This window comes from Calypte anna, chromosome 20, assembly GCF_003957555.1.
Source record: "Calypte anna isolate BGI_N300 chromosome 20, bCalAnn1_v1.p, whole genome shotgun sequence".
Classification (NCBI taxonomy): Eukaryota; Metazoa; Chordata; class Aves; order Apodiformes; family Trochilidae; genus Calypte; species Calypte anna.
This window is the reverse complement of record NC_044265.1, coordinates 781,138-808,800: the sequence shown is the minus strand read 5'-3', so window position 1 is coordinate 808,800 and position 27,663 is coordinate 781,138. Positions and strand designations below refer to the sequence as shown.

Genomic DNA, 27,663 nt, shown 5'->3' with positions numbered 1-27,663 from the left:
GCACCCCGAAACCCGCCGTTCCCAGCGCTCGGGCTCCCCATGGCGCTGCGGCTGCGGTCCCGGCCCTGCCCGCCCCACGCCGGAGGCGGCACCGCTTCTACTTAAAGCGCGCTCCTCCTCTTTCTCCTCCTCCTCTGCCAGTGCCGCGGCCTCAGCCCCGCCAGCATGTCGGACAGGCTGCCGTACAAAGTGGGTGAGTGTGAGCCTCACACCCGGCTCTCCCCGCGGGGCTCCGGCGGCTCCCCTGCGGCCGGGGTCTGGCGGGGTGCGGGACCGGACCGAGGCCGTGCCGGGAGCCGCGGGGTCGCGGAGCGCGGCTGGATGTGTCTGGATGTGTCTGGATGCGTGGGGAAGATGGCAGCCGGCATGCCGCCCCGGGGGTGGGCAGGAGGTTCTGGTTCGGAGCCTCTCTGCCCTGCGGGCTGGGGCTGCCCTTGCAGCCGCGATGCTGAAATCCCCGCGGAGAAAGAAGCCGCGGCCTCTCGGGAGCCGCTGCAGCCGCTTCCCGCAGCCGCCCCCGGAGGGTTCCCTCCCCCCCCAGCCCCTTCGCTGCCCGACCCCTGCACCCTCTGCACCCCCGGCCCCGGGACAGCCCGGGGGACAGGCCGGGGACAGGCTGCTGCTCCATGCGGGGAAAGAGATTTAAATCTGAAACCTCTGTCACCCATTTCCCTATGTAAGGGTTTTGGCGGGTACTTTTGTAGACCTGACTCTCCACCCACAGAAAAACCCCAGCACTGAAAAATAAAAACCAAACCAAGCCTGACCTACCCCCGTGCTTTTTTGCTTTTTTTTTTTTTTTTTTTTTTTTTTTTTTTTTTGTTTTGTTTTGTTTTGTTTTGTTTGTTTGCATGTTTGTTTGTTTTTCTCTTTTTTGGTTGGTTTGGTTTTTGGTTTTTTTTTAAGAATTGCATATTCTTTGAAGATTGGTTTCAGACAGATGAACATTAGAGTATAAGGCTGAGATTCCTAAATATATTCCATATCTTTGGAGACTATGGACTGAAAATACTGGGGCAAATAGTATAATACTAATACAGGATTTATTTTGAAGCAGCCCTGGTGAAACTACCAAGCTGTTAAGATAGGTGGGATCCAAGCCCTTCTCCTCCTGATGCAGTTGTTTCCATGGTCCCTCCTTGCCTGGACTTTCTCCAGTTGGTGTGGTTGTGCCCCAGTCAGCTGAAGCACAGGATGTGGACTCAGTGGCCCCAAGGCATAATTATGGGGCAAAATGGAATTAGTTTGTCTTTATTAGGACTCGGGGGTTCCTCAGTGCTGTGTTCCCTAGGTGGGTGAACGAAAAGACCCTGACAGTCTCATGAAGTCAGACAAGCTCTGCAGTCTCTGAAGGAGCTGCCCAAGGGGCACTTTTTCAGTGCCACAAAGTGGTGCACCCAGGCATGAGCTGTTTGATCCTTGCCTTTTGAAGGGTGAAGTCAGACATCCATCATAAGTGCAGTATTTTCTACCCCGAGCTTGCCTGTCAGGAGTCTGTTCTGTTCAGTTTTGCGTAACTTTCCTACTATGGATGCTTTTTACAAAGGCAGAAGAAGACTTGGGTCTTGAAAGTGATCTATGTTCATCCAAAGGGGTAGGAAGCCTCCAGGTTTGCTTCAGCCTTGGCCTTGTACCTTTGGCAGGGATCATGCTGTGTGTGGGGAAGTTATTGCTGTAGAGGCAACACCACCTCCCATGTGTGGAAGTAAAATCTGTAGAAGTGTCAGAGCCTTGGGCAGCATCTGTAAGGAGTACTTAGGGCTTAGGATGTCAGCACAGTCGATTACAGTTGATGGACATGCTCAAACAGCAGCACTTTCTTTCAGAGAGGCTTTTAAGTTTGGTCTAAACTCATTGGAAAGCCTGGATACCCCAGGAAAAAATTGGGGAGCAATGGAATAGGGTCCAGTTCCCCCCAGCTCCGTCTCCCAGCTGTTGCTGGGTGTTCCATTCAGCTGTTCAGCTCTTGCTTATGCAGAGGTGTGTGAGCAGCTCCCAAGGTCTCAGCTGTTGTGACATTTGTCCCCTTCCCTTGCAGCTGACATCAGCCTTGCAGACTGGGGTCGCAAGGCCATCGAGATTGCAGAGAATGAGATGCCAGGGCTGATGAAGATGAGGGAGATGTATGCTGCATCAAAGCCCCTGAAGGGTGCCCGGATTGCTGGTTGCCTTCACATGACTGTGCAGACTGCAGTTCTCATAGAGACCCTGACAGCACTGGGAGCTGAGGTAAAGTGGCTCTGAGCTTCTCCTTCTCTGTGCTCTTAGGTCACCTCTGCCCAGGGCACCACTTCTGCTTCTATAAATGTCTTTGGGCATCCTGGCAAATGTCAGGACCTTGTGGAAGAGGCTGTGCTGCAGTCTCTAGATGGATGGATTGTGTCTTTTCAACTTAAGCTAAAAGCTTGTCACCTGCACTGTGTGCATCTCTGGGATGCAGTTTGTCTTCTCTCTCTGGACAAGCTGCATCTTCCTGAGTGCCTGTTCTGGGATGGGTCCCTGGCTGCAGCAGCTCTGCCAGCTGTGAGTACAGCACCCTGAGCAGCTGTGTTGTGCTCAGGAATGCAGTGCTGCAACTGAGGCTCTAGAGACTGCCTCCAGCATGCATTAGCCTGCATTCAGAACCACCCCACAGAGACTTGGTAAAGTCAGCAAAAACTAATAAAGCTTTTTGAGAGCTCATGTTGGCCCTTGAGCTGTGCAGGAAAGCAACAGGGAGTCAGAGTGGTTCAGTGATTGAGGGCTGGAGACTCCATTGAGTTTGGATTATTTGGTGTGAGGGACAGTTAGCAGTCACTCTGGTCCAGTACTAAAGACTGAGATAGTTACAAGACATTTACTGTGCTGTGTCCTCAGCCTGATGAGCTGAGTGAAGTCCAGACAGACATGATGGCTGAGTGCTCACTGTGCAGGCCCTCTGTGGAGCCAGGCAGCTGAGCACAATCCTCATAGCTTTGTGCTGAGCAGGGAGCTGACTGGAACTTGGTGATGGATTATGTTAAGTATGAATGTGATCTGAAATTCCTTCTTCCTGCAGTTTTTCTCCCTGAACTCTGGCTGCCCAGAGGTGCCCTGTATGGGATCTCTCCCTGGGAATGGTTAAGAATTTAGCAGTGTCATGCTGATCAAAAGGCACTGGGAGAAGCTCTCTCTGTTAGCAGATGAGACTTTTCTTCAGACAGGGGCAGGGCTGAGCAGCTTCCCAGCTCAGTGTGGTGCAGGTGTTCTTCAGCCTGTTCAGAGCCCTTTCATGGCTGCAAATAGTGCAGTGTTGAAGGAGAGCTTTGTGGAGGTACAGTCCTGGCTTTATTCCAGCTACACTGTGAACTTTTGTCCCTCCCTTGGATTTAAAAGAAAGCAGCAGGCAGTGGAATTTGGGAAGCTCCTTGCTGGGATATTGGTGGCTGTATCCCAGTGCAGCTGCCTAGGCAGCAGCTGTCTGATTCCTTAAATATTGCCCTGATGCTTTAGCCTGAGCACTATCCCAAGTCAGTGTTGCATGGGAGTCATCCGAGTCAACCAGGGTGGCACCTTCAGAGATTTGGTTCCTCCAAGCATGAGCGATGGCTGTGCCTGTAGGATGTGTGGTGGTATGTTAGCTCCTTCCTTGTCCTGATGCCTGCATATTAGTTTGGACTTGGGCTTCAGTTTGGGTTCAGCCTTGGTTCATCTGTTCTGCCAGAGCTTTGGAAACTGATGAAACCATACCCTGCATAATGAGGGTGTAGCTCATGGGGGTCTTGGTATCCCTTTTCCCACTAGGTTAATGAAAATGGAATAAGTACTCTGTGATTTAGGGTATAAGTTCTAAAGTAGTAATAAAAATACATCCTCTCCTTGACCAGTGATATAAAAATTAGGCTCTGAGCTCATCAGGTATGCCAGTTCTTCTGGGGTCTATGCCATTATCACAAACTGGTGCTCTGGATCTGAGGATGCAGTTGAAGTGGCCCCATGTCTCGTGTAAAGTGCCTGAAGTGTGAACAATGTGTGGGTATTCTGTGTCCTTTGAATAAGAGACAGCACCTGATGTATTCTCTACTGATATGGAGCCAGCTTAGAACAGCCCAGGTGGAGAGGTGCAGTGCTTAAGGTGACAAATGCCATTTTCCTGGGCTCCTTCCAGGGGTGTTTTCACTGACCAGTGTTGGTTGCACAGGCTCAGGTGAGGTGCTTGTTACTGCAGCCCTTATGTTGAAGAGTCAATTCTCAATAAGGTGGGATGAATATCTGAAAACAGACTGCAGGATTGTGCCTTATTGCCCTCCCTCCTCAAGGTCTGTTACAAAGGAGCATGGAAACACCTTCCAGGCAGCCCTGGAGGGAGCAGGGTGAGCAGTGGGATGTGGTGGTGTCTGTGCCTGCCCAGAAGGTATGGAGCAACTGCTCAATGCAACTCAGGAACTGCTGTTGCTCTTCTAGTGGCCTGAGCCTCCTTATGAAATCTGTGTGGAAAAAAGCTTAGCCCAGCTGGAAGAGCTTCCATGGCTGTAGCAGAGTGGGAATTGGGTGAGGATAACATTGGACAATGCTGTTGATGGGTGTAGCATTTCAGGTGCATTTCTGACTCTTCTGAGTGCCAGTATTGCTGCATGTACATATCCCTCAGTGGACACTCACTATGTGCCTATTCTGAAAAGCTGAAGAGTTTTGAGCAAAACTTTTTAAACCCAACCTACTGTGCACTTCCTGATGACCTGTAGCTGAATTTATGCTCTGGCTGGCTGGCAGGAGCTCTGGTGTGTATGGGGGTTGCTGAGTATGTTGCAAAGCTAAAGCTCTGCTCCATTCTCTCCCAAAGTGAAGTTATTTTCCCTTGCCTAGTCAGATACTTGGTTTTCACCTTAACTTAGCAAAACTACTGAGAAAGGCAGGAATCTACACTAATGCTTTTTGGGGATTTTTTATGTCAGGGAGTGCCTGATATCTCAGAACTTTGCTCAGCAAACAAAACTTGGGTTGTTTTCCAGGTACAATGGTCAAGCTGCAACATTTTCTCCACTCAGGACCACGCTGCAGCTGCTATTGCAAAAGCTGGGGTCCCTGGTAAGTTCTTGTTCTCATTTGAGGCTGAGTTGGGCTGTACTGCTTGTTCTAGCTAAACCAAACTGTGTACAAATCAGGCTTTTCTGAAGAAGCTTCAGGACAGAAACAGCCCATCAAAAGCAGGGATTGTTACAAAACAGGACATTTTATTCAAGCTGCATTGCATCAGACTGTTCATAGTGCTGCTGACAGTGGCTGGTGTTAGGCTGTGAAAGAGCTTTAAGCCTGGTCATTAAGCTGATGGAATGATCTCTGGGTAATTAACTGAATTGGTATGTAGGTGCATGTAGGTGGAGGTGTTTGGTGCTTTCCAGCAGGCTTGGTGCTAAATAGGGGTGGGGAAGGGATGTTAACTGCAAGTGTGCCCTGTTACAGTGTCCAGGCCAATATTCAAGATGAAATTAAGGCTAGAGGTAGACCAGCTGTGTTGCTGCCTCATGTCCCTGAAGCAGTTTATCAGGATGCAGCTGTTTTGTCACAGTTTCCTTCCAGTTCCTTGCAGAGCAGTGTGAATCCATGAAGCTGTTGCTCTGTTACTCAGCTTAAGCTTCTAAGTCCTCTTGGCTCTGTGCATGGCTTGAGCTCTGATGCTGACAGATGCTAAATCTGATTTTTGGCAGCCTGGGAGGTATCTTTCATTTCTGGTGTAATTAGGTTTTGCCCTAAACCTTCCCCAGCTGTGGTCTATGCTTTGGCAGTGCCAGCTGGAGGTGTCACCTCCTCACCCATCTCTGCCAGGTGATGGACCAGGACTCTCTGGATCTCATGTTAGGATATTGCCTTCCTCACTGCTCTCAACACCCTGAACTCAGCTGAAGAGCAGTTTACAGGTGGAGAGTTTGTTGAAGTTTTTGACCTCTGCCCTTGGCATCTTTGTTTCATGGAACTTGCTCTTTTTGTTAATATTGCCTTTCAAATACTAAACTTAAGAGACCTTGGAGCAGTGCTGGTCATCTGGCTATGGGCTGAGATCCTGGTGCATGTTTCTGCAAGGAAGATAATTGCAGGATTGGCTCTTTGTGGCTCAAGAGTCAGTTTTCTGTGTAAAGGTTGAACAGCGTGGCCAGCAGGTCCAAGGAAGTGATTCTGCCCCTATACTCAGCCCTGGTGAGGCCACACCTCGAGTCCTGTGTCCAGTTCTGGGCCCCCCAGTTCAGGAAGGATATCGAGGTCCTGGAGCAGGTCCAAAGGAGGGCAACCAGGCTGGTGAAGGGACTCGAGCACAGACCCTATGAGGAGAGGCTGAGAGAGCTGGGGCTGTTCAGCCTAAAGAAGAGGAGGCTCAGGGGAGACCTCATCACTCTCTACAACTCCCTGAAAGGAGGTTGTAACCGGGTGGACGTTGGTCTCTTTTGCCAAATGACTTTCAACAAGACAAGAGGGCAGGGTCTCAAGTTGTGCCAGGGGAGGTTTAGGTTGGAGATGAGAAAGAATTTCTTTACGGAGAGAGTGATCAGGCATTGGAATGGGCTGCCCAGGGAAGTAGTGGATTCTCCGTGTCTGGAGATATTTAAAAAGAGCCTGGATGTGGCACTCAGTGCCATGGGCTGGGAACCGCTACGGTGGTAAAAGGGTTGGACTCGATGATCTCTGAGGTCCCTTCCAACCCAGCCAATTCTATGATTCTATGACAATTTAGCCAAATGTTGCAGTAGTTAAATCATAAACTTAATATACATTTGAATGGCTGAGTACCACTTAAGGGCTCAAATATAGCATGAAGCCAGTACAGATGTCTGGAAAGGCAGAAATACTGCTGGGTACAACACAGTACTGGTTGCAGCATGTTGCTGGTGGTAGATGTTCTGATAGAGAACCACGCTGTCCTAAGAGCAGACAGGGCAGCCTGGACTTTATTAGCACTGTGCTAAAGACTGGAATGTAAACTCAAAAGTTTCTGAAGAGCTTGTAGCTTGTGCTAAGTCCCTTTTTTTCTGCTGTTGTGTTTTCATTTGTCTGGATCCATATATCCAGTGGCTGTTTCTAGTTCTTGGTAATGCAGGGGGTGTTGTGGGAGCAAGCCCAGTGCTGCAGATGTGAATTGGTTTTAGTTTGTTTTGCCTTCTCCCTTTTAACTTGGAAAACAAAAACAAAGCAGTAAAGTCTCAAAATTTGGACCAAATTCATGTCCTGGAACAGAAGGCAAAGTGATTTCACTTCTGCTCATTCTGAGATCCTTTTTTTTTTTTTTTTTTTGGTGCAAATGTCTTTTCTGGCCTGCAGGCACAGATAATAATCTGTCTGTCAGCTCTGCTACTGAGAGCTGCTGATGGAATCTTCCTTTGGCTGCTTTACTACATGCTGAGTAAGAAGCTGACTAATTGTGTGTGTTTGTTCCCATGCAGTGTTTGCCTGGAAAGGGGAGACTGATGAGGAATATTTGTGGTGCATCGAGCAGACCCTGTACTTCAAGGATGGGCAGCCCCTCAACATGATTTTGGATGATGGTGGAGATCTTACCAACCTAGTTCATACCAAATACCCACAGCTCTTGAAAGGTCACTTGTATTTTTTTTTTTTTTTTTTTTGTCAGGCACAGTTCTGGGGCTGTTTAGGCCTTCTGTGTCTCTGGGAATTCCCTGCTTGTGACAAAGGTGGGGTGGGGGAGGAGGGGGAGGCAAATGCAGCCAGGCTGTGAATCAGGCAATGAAATTTGCTTACAGTCCAAACCCAGAAACTCTTCCCTGCAGGAGCTATTTCCATCTCTGCTCTGTAGTATATAAGCTACAGTGCCCAGTCCTCCTGGCCATCCTTCACAGTTCCTGTTACCCAGGAATGACCAGTGGTACTGTGACACCCCAAAAGTTCCCTGGGAATGTGCTGTGTTACAGAATTGCTTCATGTCTGCTTACAGTTAGTATTTTGAACATTAATACTCTTTCTTGCCCGTCATCTTATGTACCTCTGGGTGGTGTCAAGACAACCAGTCTTTTCTTGGAAAGGGGACAGTTTTCTGCCTTCCTCATCCCATTTATGACAGCAAATATGCTGCTGGAATCAGGGTTGGGACTGTTGCTATGTTGATCAATGAGGTGTTGCTAGCACACATTGCTGGAAAAAGATTTATCTGGAAGAAAGCTGACATGGCCTGCAGCAGCAAGCTGATCTGTGCCTGGCAAGTCTTACAGATTCTTCTTGCCTCTACCAGCATCCATCACCTGTGCTGCTGCAAGCCACAGATGCCCAGTGTTGCCAAAGGGCACATTTGATCTGGAATGCAGTGAAAATCTGTGGTAATACGAGCTGGAAACTAAACTCATACAGCAGAGTGTGCTGATGTTCATTCTTCAACTCCATAGAGTTGAGGCTGCTGTAGGAGCCTGCTGGATCAGCTCTTTGCTTTAAGAGGAAGCTACAGAGAAAAAATCTGAAGGCAGGAAGGAGGCTGTGAATAGGGTTGTGTGAAGGGGGAAGTCCAGGGCTGCTCCCCATCCATGTCCTCATGCAGGCAGGGATACCAGGAGGAGAAGAAGCTTGTGTGGCAGGCCTCAGTTTGTCCTTCATCCTCAAGCTGGTGTCATTGCTAATCCAACAGTCAACATTTTTGTGGTATTTAAACTGTAAGGAGAAGTTTCCATTGTTGGCTGCTCAGCCGTGCTGAGATGCCCCCCTTCAGTTAAAGGGCTCTTGCTTCCTAGATTGCCTCTGTCTGTTCATCACCTTTTCTTGCTTTCCTGCCATTTGATGGCAAGGAACACCACAGCTGTTCATGCCTCTCTATCTTCCTGGCATTGTCAAAGGCCAAAAAATGGATTTTCCATGTTGATACTCTGTTGTGAAGGGTTGTTTCCCTGCCATGTACTTGCACCACCTGAAGTGGTGTCCCTGTTCTTGGGGATCCTTGTGCTGAGCTTCCACACTTCCAGCTGTCTGCTTCTCCCTCCCTTCCAGCCCTTTGTTCCCTTGAGTTGTTTTGTGCTCCTGGTGTGGGAGGGCTCAGTGTGTTATGGTATAGCAGGACAGTGGCTGTTGAGCTGTCCCCTGTGGAGTCTGCTGTTGATAAAAAGCATCCTTGCTGCCTGGGGCTGCTGCTTAAATTCATAGCAATGGCTCTTCCACTGGGGTTTTAGAAAGCACAGGTAGGGTGCCACACCTGGTGACATTTCCCTTGCCAAAGTGTGTGCTGGGGGCACTGGCCAGAGCTGAAAAGCCTCCTTGCAGCAGTTCACTGAATTAGTTAACACTGAGCTCTCTGAAGGGTGACAGAATTTGGTCTGCTTCACCTTCCAGTCCAGTGCTCCTTGGAAACAGCAAAACTTCCAGACTACTGAATGGAGTCTTGATCTCATTTAACTGCTTAACCTTTCCCTGCAAATCTGCTTAAATGAAGCTGTGTAGTTTTTGTTTGGTTTTTTTTGTGGTCTTATTTTGACATCTTTGTGTGAGAGGCAGAGTAACACTAGCAGAGCATGTGTAGTGTCTGGAAAACCCAGATAGTGAGTGCAGGAGATACTTTGGCCTGTGGCACCTGACAGTGCCATTTGCTGTTTAAAGGCTGGATGAGTTATCTGGGCTAATTTCAGAGGGAACTGTCTGTCTGCCATGCTTCAGCTGCTTCTAATTTAAACAGAAGTGAGTTCAGTCCTGGTGTAGCAGTTGAAAGCAGGGCTCATTGAAGTCTCCTTCACCAAGGAGGGGTGTGAAATAGCTGTGGAAATGCTCAGCCAGCTTCTCCCAGCTGTGATTGCTGTTAGAGAGCAGCATGGCCTTTGTACTGTTGACTTTTGCCCTAAACTAAATGCCCTTAAACCCAAGGTATGTAAAGGTAGGAGGGGGAAAACTGGAACTGAAAAAGAAAGTTATCTGAACTCCAACAGCTGAAGTCTCTGGCATCTGTGCAGAAGATTTTTGTTAAGAAAGGATGGAGGAGATGGGGTCATTTGTGATCTGTGGGTGCAGACTTGCTCATGAATCAGGTCACAGAGAGGGGAGTGAAGCAGGTCTGGGTGCTGAGGGAGGCTTTTCCAATTCCTTTCAACCTTTTCCTTGCTCTGGGCTCTTTGCTGTTCTCCAGTCACTTCAGTCTCTCAGGGTGTTAGGGGACAGTTCTTCTCATGAGCTTGCCAAGTCATTTAGAGTAGTTGTAAATGTCACCTGGGGGCAGCAGGCAGGTGGCCTTCAGGGAAGGGAAGCTGAACATGATGTGAGGTTTGCTTAGTGCACTTTTAAAGACAATCTACTAAACTTAGAAATATCAGCCAGAAGAGTTTCTGAAGGATGATGGCTTGTCTCCTAGTTGCTGGGTAGACCAGAAGAGAAAAAAACACGTTTGAACTGGAGCTTTCTGCCATGACCTTCCACAGATTTCCTTCACAAAGGGGGATGACTGTTCTTCATTTAGGCAATTGCAGTGGAAAACTGATGCTTTTGGGAGACATGCTGTGTTTCACTGGGCACCAAACAATTCTCTTCTACCTGTCCTGTCCCCTCCAAACAAACCCTAAATATGTAAAAGCCTGAGGTCTCTGCAGGTGACCATGTGGGAATTGTAGCTACCCAGGGCTCTGGGATGGACCAGATCAGCCTCACCAAGCTCCATCCCCTCCTGGGAGGTGGTGCTGGTGCTGGTTCTGGTGCTGGTGCTTCTCTCTGGTGGTCTGGGAAGCAAAAGGGAAGTCAAATGGCTCTGTCTGTCTTAGATCAAGGCATCTGTACAGATCCAGGTTTGAAACTGCTTTGAGTAGCCTGGAGACATAAACCCAAGCTATCTGTGCTCTGGGTGGTGCAGCTCACCCAAGCTTGGTCAGTTTTTAAGCACTGAGGGGTCTGGTGTGGTGCTGGGGAGCAGGAGGTTCTGTGAAGTAGTGGATTCTCCATCCCTGGAGATATTTAAAAAGAGCCTGGATGTGGCACTGAGTGCCATGGGCTGGGAACTGCAGCGGGAGTGGATCAAGGGTTGGACTTGATGATCTCTGAGGTCCCTTCCAACCCAGCCAATTCTATGATTCTATGTGGGAACCCTGCTCTGGTACCACTGAGGGTTCCCCTTTCTCCCCCAGCTCTTGCTGGGGTGACCTGAACCCTGCTCCCTGCTGCTGTCCTCCTGGACACTTCACACCCATACCTAGAATTAACAGACTACATAAATAATTTGGGGGATTTTGCTGGGGATTATTGGTGTTATTTCCCACTTGCCCATCCCTAAAGTAATCTGGGCTGCTGAGGAGGAGTGGGGGCTGTGCTTGGGGAACCTGACTGCTGCTTTGAGCATCTTGAGCTTTTTAAATTTTTTTGGTATCCTTTGGTCCCTCTGCTTTTGGTAGTTGAAAGATAGGAACACCAGTGCTCACCTTTAGGAAATACAAGGAGGGCTGTGGATGGAATGAATAAAAGACACTGTGGGGAGGAATTGGGAGTGATTGTATGTTACACAGTGAGGGAGAAGTATTAGGAAAAATGAAATTAAAAGGAGCAATATTTTGGTCTGTTTATGTGTACTCATGTAGGATAACCTGGACTGTCACCTGCTTCATCAGTAAAAGCACCTGAACAGAACCATTTCAGTGCTTATTTCTCAGTGTTTTTCTATCAAAATGACTGTAAGATTACTTTGCTTATGAGCATCCTTTCAGTTTTATTCTATGAGGTCACTTGCCTGGAGGGGCAACATCTCTGCATAAACCTCTGGTGTACATAGGATTTGGCTCTAATAATTTTCATATTTTCTTTTGTGAATATAGAATTTGGTATTCATTTTCATATTTTCTCTTGTGAATCTGAATCAGCTCCAAGGGCCACAAGGATCTCTATAGAGATGTTGATTTCTTTGGTGGTTTCTGCCTGATTTAGCAGCCTTGCTCTGTTTTCCCCCAGAACTTCAGACTTTCACAAAATAATTGTGGCATGCCTCTTGTCCTTAAAGAGCAAACAGAACTACCAGAGGAAAATACAGAGGAAATACAGCCAGACTGGGTAGTTTAGTTTCAGATTTATTCTGATTGTCATAAATTGTGTCCCTTTTTGTGCAGGTAGGCTTTCTAAGCAACCAGTGCAGTTGATACTCAGTGAGGCTTATTGAGACATCAGAGATAGCAGGAGTCATGTTTAGTGATGGAACTTCTGCTGTCAAAAGGTCCATGAAGACCCTCAAAGCAGGGGCTGCCCTTACAGCTTTGGATTTTTGGTGTAATGTGGAGCCAGGTAACCTCATGGCAGTTCCTCCCTTACCAGGATCTTGGTCCATGACATGACTTGAGTGTTTCTAGACAGTCCTTTGTCTCTGGGCTCTGTGCCCTGGACTGTTCTCAAACAAGGGGATATTTGCAATCCAGTTGGATTGTGCCTTGTGATAGCCATGAAACTGAAGTTTCTTGTAGGTTTGGGGGTGGTGTTGTTGACTGTTTATTCAGAGCTGAAGTTTATTACACCAGGGGTACTGGAAATGGTGAACTGTGTGTTTCATTTTATTTTTGAGGTTTTTCAGTTAATCCAAGTGTGGTTATTAAGGTGTCATCTCCTTTCAAGCCACCTGGCAGGAATGGTCTAGGCTGATAGAAACATCACTGGGGTGAATATTTTGCCCCTTTTTAGCACGTGAGTTTTTAAATAATTTTATGAGAAAATAGGTAGTAGTGGGCCTTTCCCTGATTGATGGCCTGGAGCTGTTCCCTTCTGTTTTTCCAAAGAGTATTTTGTCCTGCTCTTTTAATTGTTTTGTGGGGGAAGAACCTGGTTTGAAGTTTCAGACTGGTTTTTGAGGATCCAAATGAGGTTTCTCATCCTAGCTTCCTGCAAAAGGTTTGTTTAACTTAAGGCTCTGAAGGATGCATCCAACACCTGGATGTGTTGGTCTGCAACTGTCTCGCCATCAGCTGAAGTGAATCCTTTTACTTTCCCTGCAGGAATTAGAGGCATTTCGGAAGAGACAACCACTGGAGTTCATAACCTCTATAAGATGAAGGCCAATGGGACCCTCAAAGTGCCAGCTATCAATGTCAATGACTCTGTCACCAAGGTAATGCAGCTGGAGGCCACATGTTCTGCTTTCTGACCAGTCTGATGCTGGGATGTTGCTATTCCTCCTGCTGAGCTATTCTTGACCTGGTACTGAACAGCCTTTGACAATATCCCTGCAGTGAGCCCATGGTGTCTCTGATGGGACATGCAGGGTAAGTACCCTGTTTTCACAACATCAGGACATGCATTCTTCTGCATCCTAATGCTGGGAAAACCCCTTTGGAAATGATGGCTTGTGGGGTACAGGCAGTTCCTGTGGCACAGGGCATGGCCTCACTCCTGAGTAGCCTAAAGCCCCATGGTAGGTATCAGCTGGAAGAGTGTGACCTATATGATGTTGTGGCTGGGAATGTTGGTTGCTCTGTGAGCAGCAGTGGCAAAGGACAGGGCAGGAGTTAGTTATTCCTTAGCTGTGTTACTGCTTCCCAGGACAAATGCTGCTGACTTGAAGAAACAAGGGGGAATGGTGTTTAAAGGATGCTGGTGCTTTTTGGATGCAGATCCAAGTATAGTGGGAGTTTCAGGCACACTTTATGCATCTAGGTGTGTTTTAAATCCAGTTGCTAAATCTTTCAAGTTACCATACTGAGATTATCCTGTTGAGCATGGCAGTCCTCACTGTTGGTCTGCTTTCTCTGCAGTTTGCTCTTTGAAGAGTGTCTCTCTTCTGCTCACAAAGGTGCATCTGGCATTTTTATTTTGTATCTAGTGGGCTGGAATCCAATGTTTTTCTCATCATCACTTAGATTTGTGCCTCCTGCATAATAACTCAATACTGTTTAGTTGATCTGACAATTCAGTTTCTAAAATGGTCTCTTGAGGGGATTTGAGTTGAGTTCACTTTATTCCAGTGCCAAACAACTGCTTATTTTCAAGTACAGCTTGGTATTTATGTAGTAAAGGATTTGTCCTAGCCACAGGTACAGATCTCCAGGATGATGTGATACTGAACTGACAAATCCTGCTCTCCCAGTTTGACACTTCCATTTGGTGCCAGGTTCCTATACTGGTATTTGGAGAGAGAAGGCAGCAGCATCCAGTCCTGTTCTTCCATCCTGTTATTTGAATGTATTTTTGGGTGGGACAGATGTTTGCATCTGCCACTGTGCTGTCTGGCCTGAATATATATATACCATGGGAATGCACAGACATCTGGAGGGCATTGAGGGCAATTGGGGCATTTGGTGATGAGGCAAATCTCACCATGCTGCTTTCTGCCATAAGAATGCTCCTGCTGCAGTGGAAAGCTGCCGGAGGGCTAGAAAAGGGGACTGCCAACTGGCACTACCTTTGGAATTTGGAGGATTGCTAACACAAATTTTCTGAAATATTAATGGCAAATGTGCTTGTGATGAGACTTAGAGGATCTTCTGGATCTGAAGTGTAACTGCTCACACATTAGTCCTTGGCTGGCAGCCTGGCTGGGAGGGATGTGCCCTGTAAAATGCTCAGATGATGCATTGGGGGCATAGCTGCATGGTGCCTATGCATGGACTTTGCCTTTTTTATTATTAACATCTTACAGTTGTAAGCTGTAGATAAAACCCAAAGTGTAACAACACCTTACACCTGCTAGAGGGCACCAGCCATAGCTGCAAGTTGGGTGCCACTGGGAGATGGGTGCCCCAGGTCACATCCAGGGGTGCAGCCTTAGGAGTGCTTATAGCAGAGAGGCAAGAGAAAGCACAGGCAGGCTTTGAGGGCAGAATTTTGTTGCTAATGGTGAGTTCTGTATAGTCCTGCCTTGGGAAGCAGAACACAACTACTTTGTAGCCAGCTTTTAATTTATTTTTTTTTTTTTTCCCAGTTCTTGGCTTCTGTAACTCTTCAGGTAATCAAATGGTTTGTACAGCCCACTCTCCTGGTCAAATAAAAGGCCCAAAGAGAAAAAATGGAAGCATTAAAAGAAATCAGTGCAGAAATCTACATTTCTGAGTTCAGGAAGGTGTTCAGGTGGAGTCCTCTTTGACATCTGACTGAGCAGGACACTTGTGTCTGGAGGCCTGGCTGTTAAGCTCATGTGTTACAGTAATAAGGGGGTTGTGCTCTGGGGCATCAGGAGGTGAAATCCAGGGGTTCTTGGTTGCAGTGACCACTCTTGGGAGTGGCTGCTTCTGAATTTTTCTAGATCTGAGCAGTGGTGAGGTCCAGCAGTGTCAGTGTGACTCTTCCCAGGGGAAGACCAATTTTGATCTTCCTGGGCTGCAGAAAACCAATTTTTCATGGGTGGTGTGGGCAACCTGCTGCTGCAGCAGGATGTGTTTGTGTTGCAAAGATAAGAATGGATGCTAACCAATTGGCCAGATGTTCTGCTGATGTTTTTTTGCCTACCTGTGCCACTTAATTAATTTTCTGATAAACAGCAGCTGAGAACTGGTGACCATCTGGTTCAGGAACTTGGTCTGACTCCTGTATCCAATAATTGGTTATGCTTTTACTTGATAAATTCAGGTTACCTCTAACAAGCTTTTAACATGTCCAAGCCAACATTTTATGAATGTTTCTCACCAGGGCTGTGCTGAGTAACCCTTTAGATTGAATCTCAATAAATAAAACCATGAAACCAGGTTCTCTTCTTCCCATCCCTCACTGTGGTTATAGCACTCAGTCAGCCTCCTGCTTTGCAGTGCTTAGGTGCAAGTCTGTCTTGTGTCTCTAAGGAGTTTTTCCTTGAGTGACAGCTCTGAAACTGCTCCTTTTTCTTCCTCAGAGCAAGTTTGACAACCTTTATGGCTGCAGAGAGTCCCTGATCGATGGCATCAAACGTGCTACAGATGTGATGATTGCAGGCAAGGTGGCAGTGGTGGCAGGGTATGGTGATGTGGGCAAAGGCTGTGCCCAGGCACTCAGGGGCTTTGGAGCCAGAGTCATCATCACTGAGATTGACCCCATCAATGCCCTGCAGGCAGCAATGGAAGGTGAGAACTGAAGGAGATGCAGGAATTAATGGATCTGATGGGGATCTCCACGTGTTCCTGCAGAGCAATAAATCAGTGGGCCAAGAAAGTTTCAGTGGGTTCCATCCCTCTTCAGGCAGAGGTGACTCCAGTTTAATTGTAGGAATTCTTTCCTTACAGATGGGGAAGGGGTTGATTAGTAGGGATGTGAAGACGTTTGGAGTCAAGGGTATAGAGACTGCAGTGGGGAAGGTGCTGTAACCCTGGCTGTGAATGGGTTCAGGATCTTCAAGCTGTGAAACTGTCACCTGCAGTGTGGGCTGAGACTTCCCTGGAACATCTCTGCAGTGCCCCAGCAGGCATTGCCTTCAGGAGATGTTTTTGGAGAGCAATGCCAAGCTGCCTGCCTTTAGGAAGCTGTGCTCCTTCTCTTCTGTGGGTGCCTCATGTAACTGCTGCTTAGTGCCATCCTGCCCCATTTCTGGTCATACCTGACTAGAACCTGCAGGTGTTGTGGGTGCACATTCCTGTGCATGTTTGACCCCTTGAATCCAGACTGAGTGCTCTGCCAAATACTGCACCTGTGGACCTAAGACACCAAATGTGTAAATCTACAACCTGGAAACAGGTGTGAGACAGATGTTTTCATACCATCTTGGTGTTTAGTAAGCCAAGGATGTCCAAAACCTTGCATCCTTCATAGGTCAGGTATTGGCACAGATTTCTCTCTCATTCTTTCTGCATATTCTTGTACTTGCTATATTGTTAATAATTTCTTAATCAGTGCTGGTGGTTGAGTAGAAGAATAACTTTTTCTCTTTTCAGGTTATGAAGTTACAACCATGGAAGAGGCCTGCAAAGAAGGCAATATCTTTGTTACCACCACTGGCTGCACTGACATTGTTCAGGGCAGGTATGGTCTGGCCACTTGCTTTACTGAAAGCTTACCTGTCCAGTTAGAGCTCTTTTGTCAGCAGTGTGGTGAGGGTTACCACACAGTTTCATTTCTGGACATCAGAATTTAGCATCAGTTTAATGAGAAATTGGGCCTTTGGGCTTTCAGTTCTTTTGTGTGTCGCCACATTGCAGTTGTTTCTGTCTTACAGCATGGATGGAGAAACAAAAGGCTTAGGTGGACAGATAGACTTTTGGAGAATGAGAGCATCAGGGCTGAATTCTGTGTTAGGACAGATAAATGTGAACAGAAGAGGAACTAGGCAAATGTTGAAAGTGATTCCATCTGTGAGTACACTTGAAACCAGTCTGTTCTCAATAAACTCCACTGCAGGGTTTTTGTTAGCACTTCTTAGATCTCAATTTATATCCCTGCCACCCTGCACAGACTCATTCCTATTTTTGCCATTATGACTGTATGTGTTTTATTGAGAGGATCTAGGCCATTAATCTCCAGAGATATAAAACTGCTGGAAACCTTAAGGTCATGAAGACAATTATCCCTTCTCTGTTGGAAGGGGAATAACAGCAGCTATTTCAGTTTTGACCAGTTAAACAAAATAGTTTTACTTTCCACACTGGGAAAATACTTTTTCTCCAATACTCTGTTACATCCTTGGGAAGTGTCCTTCCCTAGAAGCTTGAAGTTTTTCCAGTAGACTTCACATGCATGAAAGATTGACCAGAGAGTCAAATGTAGTCAGTGGGCCAAGCATGTTCCTGTTCTGGAGCAGAGCTGTGGACCAGAGCATCTTCTGGGGCTGAAGAAGAAAAATTCTTTTGTGCATTGACTTCTCCTGTAACTTTTTCTTCGCAGGCACTTTGAGCAGATGAAGGATGATGCCATAGTCTGTAATATTGGTCATTTTGATGTGGAAGTTGATGCAAAGTGGCTGAATGAAAATGCAGTGGCAGCAGTGAATGTTAAACCTCAGGTGAGACAGCCCTTGCACAAGCTCCTGCTAGAAAGCAGCAGCAGCTGCTCAGTGACTCTTTGCATAAGGGGTGGTGTTTTTCTTTCAGGGCTTTGTGTTTCCAGCTTTCTGAGAGGCCAGTGTTGCTCTGGACTGATCAGAATGGAGATTCTACTCTGCTTTTCTCCAACTAACCTGGTGCAAGCTGCACTTCAGAGTTGTGTGTTGGTATTAAAGCAGTTGGTTCCAGCCAGTGCCCAAGTGGCTTCCAACCCATGCCCGTGGTGTCTGGTGAAAGGCATAGTATGGAAACATCTTTTTCTGTGTGTTCCTACTTCCTTGGCTAACAGGAGCTTACATTTTAGTGGTATTGAATCAAGTGCATACAATAAATCAGCTATGTTTGGGGTGTTGTAAGGAGATGGAAATGTGCTTTCTTTGATAGCCCCCAGCTGAAAACAATGCCATAACTCAGTTTCTAACAGGAAGTTAAATGATGGGATGCAGAACCAGAGTAGGGTATGTGTATTAATCACAGAGTCCATGGAGTACCTGGTGGCTGATCTGGATTTCCTCTCAGGAAGCTGCATGCTCATGTCCTGCTCTGCACAAGAACAATCCTGATTCTGGAGCAGGGTGCCAGGATCAGAATGAATCTGAATGGAATGTCAAGATTTGAAAAAAAAAAATTCACACCTCTTTGTTTTCAAAGCATTTCTGAAGCCTGGGGAGAGTTTGCCTAGAGCTCTGCCAAACCCAGACTCCTCTTCCAGACTTTGTGTAGAAACCTGTGCAGACCAGAAGTCTGTGTGTGGGCAGAGCAGGAGAGATGTTTTATCTCTGCTCAGTTTGCATTCTCACCATGTATTTGCTTCAAGCCATGGCTGGAGCTGTGCAGGAAAACAGGGATCTGAAATTACAGCTTTCAACTGGATGTCCTAAAGCAGAGAAAAACAACCCGAAACTAAATGAAAATTGTGGTTTTTTTTAACATCAGCACTGAGGGAGAGCATCATGTAAAGTAATCCAAGCTTTGTCTAGCTTGGCATGGGGCTTGTAGTTAGCTTTCAGAGAGAGCATGCTTGCTGATAGCAGGACTGTGGGACAGGTTTTCCACCTTCCTAAAAGCACCACACCCAAGCACATGGCTTGCTAGATCTCAGGCTGCCCTTCCAGTTTTCTTAACTCCACTGCTGGCCACCCACATCGGACTCCTAGTAAGGAGGATTCCTTTTTGGAATCCTTTTTGCTGTGGAGACACTATGTGGGCTCGGTGAGGTGTGAAGTTGTACCCTACAGTCAGGTCTGTTCTTGCCCAGGACTTCAGTGTGTGGCTGGCTTTGTTCAGCACTCTGAGGAGCCTGCAGGTAGCTGCTTGCTCTGCCATAGCTTGGGCTTTAAACTAAAACTGGGACTGCCCAAAAAGTACACGTTGAAGGTTAAAATGGATGTTAGGATGGTAACATGCACACTACTTGCACAAGGGTGTTCAGCTTGGCTCTTGAAGTCCATATGAAAAATTGTCACTCTTGGCAAAGACAGTGGCTTCTTCAATACCCAATACATTATAAAGAAAGAAACTGATCTGTCACAGATGTGTTGGGTGCAATGATATGCACTGTAGTCCTGTGTGTGAGAACTGACATGTTTCTGCTTCATAACAGAACCCTGCCTTTCAAAAGGATGGAGTTAGGGTCAAGGTTGTCCATATGGTTTCATTTTGAAGACCTGGATCCTACCCTGAATCCCTGGGGTCTGTTACATAAACTGCAGCTCTTGCAAGCAGGATGTTGAGAATGATACACAGGAGATGCCTGCTCATGGGGCAAAAGCTGTGACAGTAGTGTGCTGTGGGTGCCACAGGTGTGTTAGCTGAAAAGTCATTAATTGAAGTTTAAGAGGTATCTGACAACCCTGGGTGGGCCACCTCTTGTCTCCACTTGATGCAGATGGAGCTGAGGCTGAGAGGATTTCCTGGGGGAAATGGCACTTTCCTCTTGGGCTCATGGGCTTTTCTTTACCCATCCACTGGTTACTCCTGGAGATGGGATGTCCCTGGAGGTAAATCTCATCTTCCTTGGCCATCCCACATGTTTGAAGTGTTACTGAAGTGAGGATGGGCTATGGATGGCTGCATGGCCAAGCCCAGGGAAAGCTGGGGTCTGACTCAGGGTAGTGCTTGGCTGCTGTTGCCTTTCAGCAGTCAGGCTGAGGCTCTGCTCACCAGTTTGAGTTTCCAGTTGGACTCTCTCATATTTCATGCCCTACAAAGCTCCCCTGTGCTGGTGCTGTGCCCCTCTGCTCCATTTTGTATCTGTTCACATTTCCTGTCCCTAAACACTTCAGACCTGCATGAAATATTCCTGGGTGGCTGTTAGTGAACAATTTTTCTGCTGTGTAAAAGCTTCATAATTCTTCATTTTTGTACTCTGTGGCTGATTGCCCTGGTGGCTGGGCAATTGAACAAGAGTGGACTTCAACACATCCTAAAAGCTTTCTTGTTTTAAAAGGGGGAGGGTCAGGACTGGGAGGCAGAACGTGACTTTTAGAGCCCCAAATTCAATGCTTGAAACAAATTAAAATATATTGGCTAGAAATTTCCTGCAATTGCTTGAATCTTCTAAGATATGCATTAATTGTAGATTTAGAAACAAGCCCCCACCTCCATGGGAATTTCATAGAATCACAGAATCCTAGGGGTTGGAAGGGACCTCGAAAGATCATCTAGTCCAACCCCCCCTGCCAGAGCAGGGCCACCTAGAGTACATCACATAGGAACGTGTCCAGGCGGGTTTTGAATGTCTCCAGTGAAGGAGACTCCACGACCCCCCTGGGCAGCCTGTTCCAGGGCTCTGTCACCCTTACAGGAAAAACATTTTTTCGAATATTCAACTTGAACCTCCTGTGCTCCAATTTACACCCATTACCCCTTGTCCTATCACTGGTCACCACTGAGAAAAGCCTAACTCCATCTCCCTGACACTCACCCCTTACATATTTGAAAACATTGATGAGCTCACCCCTCAGTCTCCTTTTCTCCAGACTAAAGAGACCCAGCTCCCTCAGCCTTTCCTCATAAGGGAGATGTTCCACTCCCTTCATCATCTTAGTAGCTCTGCGCTGGACTCTTTCAAGCACTTCCCTGTCCTTCTTGAACTGAGGGGCCCAGAACTGGACACAATACTCCAGGTGCGGCCTCACCAATGCAGAATAGAGGGGGAGGAGAACCTCTCTTGACCTACTAACCACACCCTTTCTAATGCACCCCAGGATGCCATTGGCCTTCTTGGCCACAAGGGCACATTGCTGGCTCATGGTCATCCTCTTGTCTACCAGGACCCCCAGGTCTCTTTCACCTACACTGCTCTCTCTCCAGCAGGTCAGCCCCCAACCTATACTGGGACATCGTGTTGTTCTTCCCCAAATGCAAAACTCTACACTTCCCCTTGTTGAATTTCATCATGTTTCTCTCTGCCCAACTCTCCAGCCTGTCTAAGTCTCTCTGAATGGCAGCACAGCCCTCTGGTGTGTCAGCCACTCCTCCCAGCTTAGTGTCATCAGCAAACTTGCTGAGGGTACATTCTATACCCTCATCCAAGTCGTTGATGAAGATATTGAACAAGATGAAGATATTGAACAAATTTGTGTGTGTGACTTTTCTCAGGGCAGCAGTGATGGCTCCTTACAGTAGTTGATAGAAGGAAATTATGAGTTTGCCAGTTAGGCCCTTGCTGGCTTCCCAGTTTTGTCACTCAGATTCATCAAAGGGACACTTCTGGGATCATCTTGTCCCTCTTTTGGGGGCCTCAAGGGGAGGTTGGTCCTATGTTAAAGGTGTGAGAACTTGCTGTTTTTTCACCTCAGTGTTCTGAGGTGTCTCCTATGTTTCATAAAACCAAGTACTCATCTCTTAAACTCTCAACTTTTTACTAAGACCTGGCATCTTTTTTTCTATGTCCTGTAATGGGGTGAGGGGATATTGTGTCAGAGTGAAAATCTCTTAACCTCTTGTGGAGACATCTGTCTGGGGATCAGAGGGTTAATACCAGAGCTGAGGGTTGCCAGGCTGCAGCTGGAGGTACAGAGTAGTTATGGAAGGGTCCAACATGGGTGTTTTTCAGTATCATGTACAAATGGTGGGCTGGTGTAAAAAATGTTTAATGCTTGGGAAAGGAAAACATCTTGGGCCGTTCTGACTCCTCTGTTGCTTTCAAAGTACAGGGAGGGAGTAAATCAGGTTATTACTGGAAAGCTGGCAGCTTGTTTTGAGTATGGGTTGGCACTGAAGCTCTGATCAGGCATTAGAGAGGGGTGTGTAGCATGAGTTCAGTTCTAGAGGGATCCAAAAGGTCAGTGATGGGATCAGTGAACTTTGGCTCTGAAAATAAGTTGTTCACTTACTGTGTGCAGGGATGTGCAAAGCAGCCAGAAAGTCCCCAGCAAGCTGAATGTTGGTGGGGAAGCAGAGGAGGCATTTGTGTAAGGGTGGAGATATTAATTCAAATAACCGTAATTATACCTCTGTAGCAATTTCTTGAGTTTATCACAGAATTGTCCTGGTTGAAATGGGCCTCTTGGAGACCACCAAGTCCAACCATAGACACAGGCAACAAGTGACAAACCAAACCCCCTACAGTCTGAGCCACTGGAACATGCCCTGGAGTGCCACATCTACACATGTCTTAAATTCCTCCAGGGACAGTGACTCCACCTCCTCCCTGGGCAGCTGTTCCAGTGCCTGACCACTCTTTCAGTATAGAAATTCTTCCTTATATCTGGTCTAAACCTTCTCTGCTGCAACTTCAGATCATTTCCTCTGGTCCTGATGTTACTCACTTGGGAGAAGAGCCCAGCACCCACCTCCCCACAGCCTCTTTTCAGGGAGCTGTAGAGAGTGATGAGGTCTCCCCTGAGCCTCCTCTTCTCCAGCCTCAACACCCCCAGCTCCCTCAGCCACTCCATGTCTGACTTGTTCTCCAGGCCCTCACCAGTCTGGTGAATGAATCAATCTGTTTATCAGCCCACAGGTGAGATGTTTCCACAGTCCTGACTTAAGCCTTTGCTGATACCTCAACACTTTGATATGTATTTCTGTGCAAATACATTAATCTGTGCTTGCTGCACCTCCCTGTGCACTGAGCCATGTCAGCAGTCTTGGAGGCATGATATTACATGCACAAGTTAAGTTATCCAGATGCAAGGAGTGTGGATATTATGGGGATATAATATTTTGACACCTAAACCACTCAGTTCAGACTTGAAAACTGAGATGCTACTTAACTGCTACCTTGGAGTAGTTAATTTGCAAATAAAATGTTCACTCAGCTGTTCTCAGGATTTTTTGTGTTCTGCTTTCTGGCTGCTTCCTTCTTTGTTTCAGTGCTTCCTCCTCTAATCCTGTGACAGTCCATGCTGGTTTTTTTGAGTGGACTGAGCACTGTGACTGCTGCTCCACAGTGGAGAATCAGCATCCAGGAGAAATGCTCCAGCTGGAGAGCATGAACACAAACACTGCCCTGGTGTGCTGCTCTTGGACAGGAGAAATTCAGAATGTGAATGCTCCTGGGCAAGGTGGGTGCTGTCTGCATGTGTTGTGCTGCAAACATGAGAATCTGCTGGGTGAACCCAAGAAGCTGGAGGTTGTGCTTGGAGCATAGCTGGGGACAAAAGGTGGAGACACAGACCTGCCCTGAGGGCAGAACATCTCTTCCAATAAAATGGTGTCTGTTTCTCTACTGACCACATCTCTGCTGAGGACATGCCCTGAGTGTTTTTTCACTCAGTTCAAGCTTCATGCTACATTGCTCTTAACTCACAGGCCAAAGCTTTAGGAATAAAACTGAAAGCTCTTTGTGTTTTGCTTTGTGTTAAATAACTTCAGAGACTGAAAGTGGAGAGAGGGACCCTTTTAGGTCTTTCACAGTTGCTGTGACAGCATAAGATAAGTGGACTTGTCCAAGGCTTGTAAAAGTTGATTATCCTCTAAGTGTTTCCAAAGGTTTGCTCCACTCCCACATGCTTTCTGTGACAGGAGCAATAAGCACCAGTGAACACTAAATATTCTTATAGCTTATATATTGGCATTTCATTCTGGGCTTTCATGTTATAACCTCCTACAGGGGTGAAGAAAGAGAGAAGAGCTGGTGACTGGTGGGAAGGAGAAGCAGAGTTAACTTGAGCACTGCTGAAGCTCCCAGTCTGGCCCAGAGAGTTGAGGCACTTTGAGTGACATTATCTTCTGAATTGTCTGGGACTCTGGAGACTCTGGCTCATCTCAGACTTGATTCTGTTGGCCCCCTGAGAGCACAGGAGGGCACAGCAGAAGCTGGGACAGCTGATTGTTATGCTGTGAAGCAGTGGGAAGAGTTAGAGGGGAGCAGTTTCTGCAGGCTCTGGCTCTCCCTCCTCTGTCAGATGCCAAGGCTCAGCACTGATGCATGCAGAAGTCTTCTCTCTTCCCTCCTGTGTCTCCATGCTGGCTGTTAGGCTGATGTCAGGAAACATTTTTTTCCCTGAGAGGGCTGTCAGACATTGTAGTGGTCCAGGACAGTGGTGGAGTCACCGTCCCTGGAGGTGTTTAAAAGGTGTTTGGACCTGTTCCTTAAGGACATGGGTTAGTAGTGAGATGGTGTTGGTCAGAGGTTGGACTGGATGAGCTTGGAGGTCTCTTCCCACCTAAACATCCTGTGAGCTGCATTTTACTGCTGGCAGGATGCTCCCCCCAGCCCCTGGGACCAGGGGAAACCCAGCACTGGCCAACTGGGGAGGTACAGAGCAGGTGTTGGGGTTTGTGATGGGTGCAGTCCAGAAGGGCCAGGGGCTGGGAATTGAGGGAGTGGTGTCTCAGGTGTCATCCAGGTCTGGTTTGCCAGTCCAGTGCTGGATTGTGGATGTAGGAAGGATCTCTCCATGATCTCTCTCTGTGCCCCAGGTGGATCGCTACACCCTGCGGAACGGGCGCCACATCATCCTCCTGGCTGAGGGCAGGTTGGTCAACTTGGGCTGTGCCATGGGGCACCCCAGCTTTGTGATGAGCAACTCCTTCACCAACCAGGTGCTGGCACAGATTGAGCTGTGGACCCACAGTGACAAATACTCCGTGGGAGTCCATTTCCTGCCAAAGAAGGTGAGTTAAAGGGCAAGGTGCAAGCTTGTAAGGAGCTGACTCCAGGTGTGATCATGGAGATTTGTTTCATTTGTGCTCAAGTTAATTTCCTACTGAATGATGGCTTTGCAAGGAGCTTATGGCCCTCAGTGAATGCTTGGGTTTGGTCATGTTCAATCTGAAGTGGGGTGGTGGGTTGGGTTTTGTGGCTGCTCTGTTGTGCAGAACTGGGATTTGTCTGTCACCTGTGATAGGAATGTCAAGTCGCTTTTTTTTTTGCTTGATCCAGGGCTCTTCCCTAAGGTGCTAGGAAGCCCTGTGCTGCCTCAGGGTACTTGGAGAGCTTCTCAAAACCAACTTTTTCCCTGCTAAATGTCAGCATTCATAGCAAGCTTTCATATCCCTATCCAGCAGTAAAGTCTAGGGCAGAGCTGAAGCTGTAGTGAAAATAGGAATTAGTTGTACTGCAGCTAATAAGAGTCTGAGTCCCATTTACACCCAAGCAGAGCATATCACAAGCTGTCTTAAAAGCTTCACAAAATATCAATGACAGATTCCTTCAGGTTTCCCTTTAAACTTTCCTGTGCAGTCTTTGTTCTTGTAAAAATCTGGATCATGTAATAACTTGCAGATTCCTGTTGTAAAACTCATGTTGTTTCAATTTCTCAAAACAAGCCTGAGAATTTGAGATGGGCATTGAAAAAGATGTCAGAGTTAAATTTGACTTTAGAATGCAACCAGGTGTGAGACTAAATATGAAAATGCTTTTCTCATGGGAAGTGGAATTTATATCTTTGGGTTTACTTACAAAGTCTTTGCTGAGCAGAAGCTTCTTGTATTTTTAACAATTCTCTTGAAAATGATAGTCCAGTATTGCTAATAAAATGTAGCTTCATCCTCTGTTCTTCCTGAGCAACAGTTTTTAGTTACACACAAGTAGTGATGCCCAGGTCAGCTACTCACAAGTGGAGCTGCATGTCCATGGAGCATGTGGCAGTGATCTTCTCAGGTCCATACACTGTTAGAAAATGCTTTTTACCCTCTGCTCCACAGAAAATTTCAAAGAATGAAGCAGGGATCTTGTCAGAACCAAGGAAAGATGGGCAGAAGAGCTTTCTCTAAGAAATTCCTGGCTGGTATCTTCCCCTGTTCTGTGAAGTATCTTTGTGGTCCAAATGTAAAACACAAGAACCACCAAGTACCTTACACTGCCCTCCCCTTGGCTGTAAGAATAACACTTTGATCATTGACTCTTACAAATGTAACATGCACAGATTTCTGCAATCTGTGTTCCTGGAATTCCAGGCAAACTGGTGTATCCATGTTATTGGCACCAAATTTGTCCATTATGTTCAGCCATCTGATTTTAAGAGAAGAATGTCAACATACACAAATCTAGACAAAGGCATCTTATTTATCTAATTCTTGGAGTCCCCAGGCTGGAACATCTGTGAACCAAATTATCTGTGCTGTGATTTGAGACCCTGAGCTCAAATGTCAGGGACTCTGCTCCTTTTATGTGTAATCTGCCTTAAACTTTAGCTGGAAATGCACCCATCAGATCTTCACTTCTCAGTCTAGTTAATCAGATATGCAGTTGATGTTTAACCCTTTTTTTTCTTTTTTTTTTTTTTTTCCTGGCACAATCTGCTAAGCTTAAATACTTCTTTCCCCTCTGAACACAATCCTTCCAGTTAGAATTTGTTTTGTGATTAGAAACATTTGTGATTCTCACGCAGTGCTCAGTAGCTCTCATGGTTCACTTCCACTTTCTTCCTGAGCAAACAGGACTCTGTCCTAATACTCTTGTCTCAATGTTTTCTTTTCCCAGCTGGATGAAGCTGTGGCTGCTGCTCATCTGGATAAGCTCTGTGTGAAGCTGACAAAGCTGAGTGACAAGCAGGCCAAGTATCTGGGCTTGCCAAGAGATGGCCCATTCAAGCCAGACCACTACAGATACTGAGCAGGTGGCACTACCCAAAGACCAAACTGCAGGGATCCAACCTTCCAAAGCTCTTGTGTGTTCTGGGCTCCTGGGAATGAGCCCTTTGCCATATTCCTCTGTGCTGCACAACCCCTCCCCTTACCAAGGAAGCAAGCTTAAGGGCCTTATTTGTTAGTGAAAGAGGATCACTCTGACTACTGGGATTTAGAATTGGTTATCTAGCTAATGACATGGTGAAAACAATCCTGGGCACCTTTTATTGACTCCTAATGTCCCCCAGAAGGGACAGAAGGTTGCTAAATGAAAATGCATCCATGTCAAGTGCACACATACTTGTCAGACATGTGGCTGGTAGCCTCTTTGAACAGGCTAACCAGAAAGATAAGGAACAGTTCCTCCAGGGAGATGAATCCTGTTAGGAGGCTTCAGTGTCAGGCTTCTCCACAAAGGTGCCCTTAGCTGAAGTGCATGTTGTGAAATTGGAAGAAATAGGGAGGAGTATAGGTTGCTAGGTCTCCTTCCTATAAAATCAACATAATTTCTTACCCAGAGATTGGAGCTGGAGAGTTTTTCTGGGTTAGTTTACTCCCATCAGTTTGGGTCAGAACAAAGATCCTCCTGTGCTTCTTCAGACCAACGTGAGGAGGGGGGAAGCAAGAGTGACTCTTAGCAGCAGTGTGCTGTCAACAGCTGAGCAGGGGTGGTCAGGTTTAGGGACCTTTTTTGATCCTCCAATAACACCAGCAGCACACTTCTACCCCCAACTTGATTTTTCTCAGATGTCATGTCTGCTGTATCTTGTCACTGACTCAAAGTGCTTTTATTAAAGATCTGACTGTGGCCTGA

General features: G+C 46.9%; 1 protein-coding gene across 1 annotated transcript; it reads left to right on the top strand.

Annotated features, from left to right (window-relative positions):
* The first annotated feature begins 19 nt into the window (after positions 1-19).
* On the top strand, positions 20-27,663 carry AHCY (adenosylhomocysteinase). Its single transcript, XM_030462944.1, has 10 exons — positions 20-193; positions 2,039-2,229; positions 4,971-5,046; positions 7,392-7,544; positions 12,888-13,000; positions 15,713-15,920; positions 16,725-16,812; positions 17,671-17,788; positions 24,699-24,893; positions 26,704-27,663. Exons 1-10 carry the CDS (start codon positions 166-168, stop codon positions 26,833-26,835), a joined length of 1,302 nt encoding a protein of 433 aa, XP_030318804.1. The 5' UTR covers positions 20-165; the 3' UTR covers positions 26,836-27,663.